Here is a 9,058-nt window from a genome sequence, read left to right as displayed (position 1 = left end):
ACCTAGTTAATTAGTCAAGTTATTACTTAATCCAAATTCCAGATCTAGGTTATCACAATCAAACAATCATATCATGCATAACAGCGAAAATATAAATAACACAATGATATGATGACCTAGGAAACCACACCGGTAAAAACCTGGGGAGGATATAACTTAGCTATCCTCAAAGTAAACCAAAATCCACTAACATCCTATTACTACCTACCAGTAGAAACTTATTGACACGATCACGTGCAAGTTCTGAGACCACGAACTTCTTCTTTCTTGGATTCTTCAGCAAGCACAAGCAAACCTGCTTGTGTTTCTTTAAACTCCTTAGTGCAGCAACTGAATGATCATCAAGCTCTTAATCAAATCTCCTTCTTGATAATCCTAAGCACGTGTGAAGGCAACCACCTCTAGATCTCACAAGAGATTCACACACATAGCAAAATAGAGCAACCTCAAAGATGTGGTTAGGGTTTGCTTTTTATACCTAGGGCAAAACATAAAACCCTACACGTTTTAATAGGCTAGGGTTGAGTTGGAAAAATCTGTAGAAAAAACATTCTGCCCGAGATTCGATCGATCGAGCCAGGCCGAAAGTCACTAATACTTTTGCGGCCACTCGATTCCAACTTTATATACAATGCACACACTTTGAGCAAGTCTAAACAAGACTAACAACTGTTTTGATCATGATTTGTCAACATTACACATTAGAGTTCTAAATACATTAGTTCCTAAGTCTTTAAAACCTAACAAGGTGGGGATCTAAAAAAAAGAGAGGGAAAAGGAACATAAAAAAAAAAATTAGCCAGAGAGAGAGAGAGAGAGAGTAAAGATAACACTGCGGTAATGTGAGAGTTATCTATTGTAATATTTGATTTGAAATTGTAATATTTGAGTGGAGAGAAATCAATTGCTTGAGTTTCCCATTGTAGAGTGTTTTCCCTTGTTGTTTACTTATATGTATGTTGTTTGAATAGTTCGAGTGAGAATCCATGAAGAACTCCATGGGGACCAGTTTTTACGTCCCCACAATGGTATTGCATTTAGGGGGGGGGGGGGGAAAGAGCTTTAAGGTGAAAAACAAATTGGAATTTTGAACGTTAGCATAAAGCTCTAAAATGCACTATTCCAAATTTAATTGAAATATTGATTTCACGTAAATATCAATACTTACCCTATATTTAGTTCGAGGGAAGAGAATGGAAGAGAAGAGAAAATTAATAAGGGGGAAAGGAAAAATGTGGGTCCAAGTGGTAGGTTTCTTAATAAAGGTACATATTAAGCTATCCATTTTTAGAAACATTTTATCGGGAATTGAAAAAGCTGTCAATACTGTTTCAATTTCCGAAATTTTTTTTCCAAAAATGATTAATTATTGTGTGCCCTTGCATTAGCAAATTTGTTCATTTAATTATATTTCAACCACAAGTTGAATTCAAACTTATCATCAAACTAAAATTGACTTATTCTTTTTTCATATATAATACTAGACTCATCATACGCGCGTACAATAAATTTTTTTTTTTTTTTGAGTTTAGTGAAATAATGTTTAAAAATGAGATAGAAATAAGTTTTAGAATCTTAATAAAAAATTGAAAGTCTAAAACTTAGAAATTCTTTTAAACATAATAAATTACTCTTTTAACCAGTTTGTGTTTTTAAATTTAAAATTATTCAACTAAAAAGATAGGGATATTTTAGAGAGTTTAAGAATTTGTGTGAGGATATTTTAGAACGCAAAATGTTGAAACCCAAACATGAAATCCTGTTCTTAATAGTATAGATAGATAGATAATAAATATTACAACTATTTTTTTTTTTTATCGCTCTCACAAATCTATTCTAGTAATTACTAATAAAAAAATATTTAAATTATATTATTTAAGTTAATTAGATAAAATGATTTTTTTGTTAAAAAAATAATCAAAATTAGAGTCATCAATGATCAACCTAGCATTGTTAAAAATTATGTATAATTTTGAGTACAAGGTTCTTGCCTCTTGGCATGTCAGTTCTTGCTCTACACTATGTTTAGTTCAAAGGAAGAGAAATGGAAGGAAAAGGGAGGGAAAAGAAACTCTCGCAAAATACCAATGCTCGTTTAACTTTAATACATTCGCAGAAAAGCCCATGCACACACAGGCCTTAAATTATAAACACCTAGTCTAGCGGCATATTCCTTAAGTCACTCCTTGTCAAGGCCCAACCATCTTTTGGGATAAACAGCAGACCTTAGATATGATTTTTTAGGACCAAGGGGAATATTCTATAGATTTTTTTTTGTTTGAAGTGGGGAATATTCTATAGATAAGAATTGAAAAAGATCATGATATAATTGAGAAAAAATCTACACAGAGTGCTTCTGACAATATGAACCACAAAACGTACGAGTGGATATGATATTTGATCACTGAGATTTTGTGCCAAATCCATAGCTCTTTTTGCCTCTCAGAGTCTCTGTTTCTCTCTGCATCTCCACCTATTTGAAGCCTCATCTTCAACAAGATAATAAACCTCAAGCCTTTGCTCGATCTCTGTATTCATGGCTACATTCACAAATTTCTTATCCAAACCACCCTCTTCTCTAGCCACTTTCCCTAAAATCAATAACCCTCTTTGTTTCCCTCGTTCCTTTATACCCTTTGTGACTAAACCTAAAGCTCTAACAAAAAAACTTGAAACCAACCGAACTCACTTCATTACAAAAGCCGCAGCAGCTTCTGGTACTGCTAAAAAAGTTGAAAGCGATGAAAGAGTACAACGAGTTCACAGTATTGAAGAATTCGATGAAGCTCTCCGAATGGCCAAAAACAAGCTCGTCGTGGTAGAGTACGCTGCCAGCCATAGTTACCACAGCAGCAAAATCTACCCTTTCATGGTGGACTTGAGCAGAACATGCAACGACGTAGAGTTCCTTCTTGTAATGGGTGATGAATCAGAGAAGACAAGGGAGCTTTGCGAGAGAGAGAGAATTGAACAAGTCCCACACTTCAGCTTTTACAAGAGCATGGAGAAAATTCACGAAGAGGAAGGGATAGGCCCAGATGTTCTCATGGGAGACGTGTTGTACTACGGAGATAACCATTCTGCTGTGGTGCAATTGCATAGTAGAGAGGATGTGGAGAAGTTGATTGCAGACCATAAGGTTGATCAGAAGCTGATTGTTCTTGATGTGGGGTTGAAGCATTGTGGGCCATGTGTGAAGGTGTATCCGACTGTGGTTAAGCTCTCGAAGCAGATGGTTGATACTGTGGTTTTTGCACGCATGAATGGTGATGAGAATGATAGCTGCATGGCGTTCTTGAAGGACATGAACGTTGTGGAGGTGCCTACGTTTTTGTTCATCAGAGACGGTGACATTTGTGGAAGGTATGTGGGTTCGGGTAAAGGGGAGCTTATTGGTGAAATCCTCAGATACCAGGGAGTTCGTGTGACATAAAATGCATTCATAGCCAAATTAGAAAAAATGAAAATGATTTTGCAAATCTTATTTTTGATTGTATGAACTTATACAAAAACTTGGGTGACAAGAATTTAAATAGTGAAATTTGGCTTTCTCGAAATCATATAAATCTTTTTTTTTTCTTTTTTTAATTTAAATTTCTTTAATACTTACTATTGAGGTAATTTATGAAGGGTAAATACTCATGATTTCTGTTGTTTTGGGACATGTGCGCAAAACTGTCTGACGTGGAAAACTTAATAGATGTAGTAAGTTTTTGAAGTAATTCACAAAACAATTGAGTGTAAAATAGGAAATATAAAAATTACAGGATTTGATGATGTATGATGCATGAGAGATATGACAGATCCAATTTCTCAATTTTGAGTGCTTAGCACTTGCTTGAGAGGCACTTAAAAAAACCGGTTGATTTGGGTGCCTTCACATTTAGACTCCCTTAGTAATACAGCATCTTTCTAGAACCTTATATGAATGACAAAATGAAATTGCAAAGAATTTTACATGCTGAAGCCATCACTTTTTGTTAGCATATTTATTTCATTTAATACAAATTATTTTCATCTTTATTATGCAGCGATTGGGTCAAATTTCTCTTATGTATATTTACCCATAATACTGAATATTAGAGTCTTTTTCACAATAAGGTCATCGGTTCTTTCCACTATGTTTTCCTACCTTTTTCGTGGTATCAGAGTGACGTTTTTGTGGCCTCTAGTAGTCGCCTTCTGTTGTTCTGTCTCAACTCTACCTTTAAGAATTCTTTGGTGTTTTTCCTCCCATTGTAGTACATTATGAATGAGTTCGTGTGGGAATAGTTTATTTAATTGAAACTGAAATTTTTTTGTTAAAAATATTATAGATAAAACTAAAAAATAGATGAAATAGTATAATGAAACCTATGAATAGTATCAAAAAGTTACAATGAGACATATGAATAATAATAAAAATAAACTAAATTTGTAACATAAATAAGAAAAATAGTAAAAAAAACTGGCTTGTTAAGCTCATGCCAAATGCAAGCTACATGTGTTTGAAAACCATCCTTGCACATCTCCAGGTGAGACAAAGCCTTTCCAATCCCTCACTCACCCCATCAATAGTTCTTTTCCTGAAAAGTCGTACGTAATTGTTTCATAGGAATTACAATAAAAGGGTTTTTTTGTTTTTTGTTTTTTTTTTTGTTTTTTTCTATGAAGCACGGGTGCGTTTTGGGACTCGGGTGCAGGTGCGGGTGCGGGTGTGGGTGCGGGACTCGGCAATTTTTGAAAAAGGTGGGTGCGGATGCGGCAGGATTCGGCGATTAAAAAATTATTAAAAATATTTTTATAATATATGTTTAATATATTGCTAAGCATACTTTTACTTTTTCACATTATATAAACAAATACCAAATTTAAGAGTAATAGTAGATAACAACTAAAACATGATGTTCATAAATTAAATATAATCCACAAGATTGAAACTAAAACATTCCATGATGTTTGGAAATTAGAATACAACTCATAAGTTTGAAACTAAAACAAAATAAAAGATAATCAACAAGACAATCAAACACAAATATCATCATCCTCAAGATCAATAGTTTCACTTCGAACTTCACTTTCACTAGTAGTAGCACTAGTGTTAACATTCCCAATAACTATAGCCTCCAACTCTAGCTCATCAAGTGTAAGAGCTGCATTCTCAAGAATTCCAGCTCCTCCATGCATGTCGCTCTCATTCCAAGAGTCTCCTGCAATATCCCACATCTTTGTTGCGGTATGTATGTACTCTTCATTGCGCCTTGACAAGAGTCGAAGATTAGAATGCACATATACCAAATCCTCAGCGCATGCATGAGCCATTTTGTTTCTTTTTAAGGAATGAATGAATTTGTACGTGCTCCAATTTCTCTCAGCACATGAGGATGAGCATGGTTGTCCAAGAAGTTTAAGGGCAAGGGTTTGAATAGTTGGAAATGCGGAGCCATGGTATTGCCACCAAACCAAAGGTAGTAAGGTCCACCTATCCGTCAAGGCACTTGGTGAAGGAAACCTCCCTCCTGAAAATTTAGCAAACTCATACTTCACCACCGTTAAGTCATTCTCATCTTCAAAGTATCGCTCCAAACACTTGCTTCTTTCCATAGAAATTTCATGATCCCGATGTGGAGGGATGCGTTTTGGATTCTCCGAAATCCATTCAATGGAATAATACCTAGTTAAAGATTAAAAAACAAATATAGATCAAATGTGTGTTTTACTAAAGGGTGAACTAAGGAAAATAGATAATAAATGTACTTACTTAGGATTTAAGGAATGAGCCAAGCAATGTAGTGGAGTAGAATTTTTAGTCCACCGATCAATGAGTATATCATACACCACAACCCAAAATGAGCTATATTGATCATCTTCCAAGCCTTCATGTCGATATATCACTGCTTTCACCTTCTCTATCATGGAATCCCACATCTCATACACAAGATGAAGACAAGGCTTATCTGTGTCGGCTATTCGTAGCATATCATAAATGGGTGCCGTGAATTCAAGGATATAATCAATATTATCCCACCAAAGATCACTTAGAATCATATCTTTCACCTTTTGAGCTTTTCCAACGTCATCCTCCCTATAAGAAGCCCATTGGTCACTAATAGCCATGGCTTGAAGGCATCTTTTTATCAACTTCAACCTTTTCAATGTTACAACCACCGAAGCAAACCTAGTATCAGCAACTTGGAGCAATTTTAATGGACAAAATTCATTAAACATTGCCAACCTCATAGAATGGTTCATGATAAAAACACGTATGAAGGATGCATCATCAGCAACACGTGTAATCCAACTACATTCCTCATATGTAACTTCATTCTTTTCAGTGTTTTTTGCTGCACAAATATTCTTCAAAGCTAGATTGAGAGTGTGGACAACACAAGGTGTCCAAAATATTTTTGGATACTCACCCTCAATAAGAGCTCCAGCAGCCTTCATCACATTTGCATTATCAGTGATGACTTGGACAACTTTTTCATGTCCAATCTCTTTGATAGCATCCTTCAACACCCCAGCAATGTAATGCTTATCTTTGAACTCACCTGACCCATCAATTGCCTTTATAAATACTGGACCCCCATCTGATACAGCCATAACATTAATAAGAGGCCTCCTTTGTGGATCTGACCATCCATCAGAAACTATACTTACACCATTTTCAAGCCAAGAGTCCTTAATTGGTTTCAAGAGTCTTTCAACATGAGCTCTTTCCTTTTGCAAAAGTGTTGTTCTCAAAGCATTGTATCCAGGAGGAAGATAACCCGGAATGCTATGAGTAGCAGCAAATGCATAGGAACTACGATAATGTGGGTTCCTTGCAAAGTTAAACGGAAGCCCACCGGTGTAAAACATCCTAGCAATTCTACTATCTAAATCATGTCTAGCATTATTCTGAAATGCTTTCTCCAAAGTAGTATTCATAGTCACCTTCCTCCTCTTAGCATCAACCAGATTTGTACTATGACTACTATCACTCCCTTCTTGTCTCCGAAATGGGGAAATAGGTATCCCACGGCCTGGGGGAGGTGGGGGTAAGGGAATATGACTTCTCTGTTCTTGCTCTAACTTATTAGCCTCAACTTGATCATGCATTCGCTGCATTTCCAACCTATGGCTCTTTGACACATTACGGCATGCTCTAATACCTTTGCCAGAAATTTGTAATAAATGAGCCTTAACCCTAGAATAGGATCCCATAAAAACTATATCACAATAGTTGCACTTAAAATATGTGTTTCCACCAGATTTCACAGATGCACCAGCTGGTTTTTCTACTTTAGTCACATACTGCCAAAGAGGGGATTCAGCATTTGACATCTCTTGTGAACTTTCTGTGCTATTAACTTCGTCCATTGTAAATTCAATAGATTCAATTTAACCTACAAATTAATGATAAATCAAACCAAGTTCACAGCAACAAAACACAGCAGCCAGGTTCACACTGTGAACTTCACAGCAAAAAAACACAAAACCACAAAACCAAAAAAAACCCTTTAACTCCCACAAATAACCTACAAATAATAACTATTAACTAAATAAATTAATGATAAATCAAACCAAGTTCACAGTAAAAAAAACACAGCAACCAGGTTCACAACAAAAAAAACACAGAACCCTTTAACTCCCACAAACCACAAATCACAAATCATAGGTTAACAAAACCCTTTAACTCCCACAAGAATTGAAAAAACAAGCAAAAAAACACAGCAAGCAGTCAAGCACATAAATTTTCAGATTCACAAATTTATTTCTAAGCAATTTGAAAGAGAGAAATCGTAAAGAACAAAGAATAAAAATTCAAGAAAAGAGCAGAGAGAGCACACCTAAAGGCTGAAGCAGTGCAGTGTGCACACAGCAATCACTATGGACGGAGCACACAGAGATGAGGGACGAAGCAGTGAAGCACACAGAGAAGGCAGGGAGATGAGGGACAGGAGTGAGAGAGGAGATTTGGATGAAGTGTGAGTGACTTAAGGGGTCTGGGTATTTAGGTTAAGACCCCTTAAGTCAAACGGTGCGTTTGCACCTTTTTTTTTTTTGAATTTCGGCCTGACTCGACCGTTTCGGTCGATACGGACCGAGTCGGCCCGATTTCGGCCGCGTCGGCGCTGATTTCTGCCGCGTCGGCGCCGACTTTGGCCGCGTCGGCCCGAGTCGGGATCCGCCACGTGGTGCGACGCGGCACGACGCGGGACGGACGTGTGGTCTGCGGCGTCCTGCCGCGTCGGACGCGGGTGCGCCGGCCTGGGAGCCGCGTCTGTGCATCCCAGGTTTTTTTTTGGGGGGGGGGGTGTATATTTATAGCCATCAAAACCAATTTTAAATAGGTAGATTTATCGACCGTGTCAAACTTTAGTGAATTCTAAGGGTTCACACACTCTCATGCATTGCTAATAGGTTCTAAAACACCACCAACATCATTCTTGCCCTTATACCTCCCAATGGATAAAATGTGCAAAATGCAAAAACTGACATATTTTAGATATTTTTAGAGCTTTTCTCATCTTTGTATTTATTCATAAATGGTTGTGGGGGTAAAACTACCCTTACTACTGTTCACACTATTTAATTGTGTTCTTTCACCAACTATTCACACACACACAAAAAAAGAAAAAAAAGAAAAAGAGCTTCTTCACGGTTAAGTCCCTAACTAACTACTCTTCACTCTGTGTTTTTAGTCGTACTTACTGTCACCCTTTTTTATATGAATGTTCCAAATTTGAACCTCTATATTGCTTCCTTGGTTATGGCTTATCAAAAAGGGTTATTGTTGCTATGACCTCATAACCAAATGCCTGCGCATCTCTCATCATGTAGAGTTTTAGGAACATTGACCTTGTAATAGTCTCTTTAGCTTCCATCAGTCTTCCTCCAATCATTTTCTTATAATCACAAATTCCCTTATAACCTTATATTCTGAGTACTCTAATGATCCATTGAGGCGGTTTAACAAGTGCCTCCTCTTCGGCTCCTCCTAATGGTCATGGTCTTTTGCCCCAAAACCACTATGGAGTTAATGAAAAATCGACTCCTAATTTTGCTTGTTTGAACATGGTTTAAAGTAGTGAAA

The 9,058-nt window shown here is 36.7% G+C and overlaps 2 protein-coding genes across 2 annotated transcripts; one reads left to right on the top strand and one right to left on the bottom strand.

The window, feature by feature from the left end:
* Positions 1-2,381: 2,381 nt before the first annotated feature.
* On the top strand, positions 2,382-3,557 carry LOC115974555 (thioredoxin-like protein CDSP32, chloroplastic). The gene has a single exon (XM_031094965.1). The coding sequence runs from the start codon at positions 2,537-2,539 to the stop codon at positions 3,431-3,433; it is 897 nt and encodes a 298-aa protein (XP_030950825.1). The 5' UTR covers positions 2,382-2,536; the 3' UTR covers positions 3,434-3,557.
* A 1,447-nt stretch (positions 3,558-5,004) lies between these two features.
* On the bottom strand, positions 5,005-7,341 carry LOC115959595. The gene is made up of 2 exons (XM_031078040.1): positions 5,741-7,341; positions 5,005-5,653 (listed from the first exon to the last, which is right to left on the bottom strand). The coding sequence occupies exons 1-2, from the start codon at positions 7,339-7,341 to the stop codon at positions 5,005-5,007; spliced, it is 2,250 nt and encodes a 749-aa protein (XP_030933900.1).
* Between the last annotated feature and the right edge of the window lie 1,717 nt (positions 7,342-9,058).

The sequence above is a fragment of the Quercus lobata genome, chromosome 2 (assembly GCF_001633185.2).
Source record: "Quercus lobata isolate SW786 chromosome 2, ValleyOak3.0 Primary Assembly, whole genome shotgun sequence".
NCBI lineage: Eukaryota > Viridiplantae > Streptophyta > Magnoliopsida > Fagales > Fagaceae > Quercus > Quercus lobata.
The sequence above is the reverse complement of the archived record's forward strand: the minus strand, read 5'-3'. Positions and strand labels throughout refer to the sequence as shown.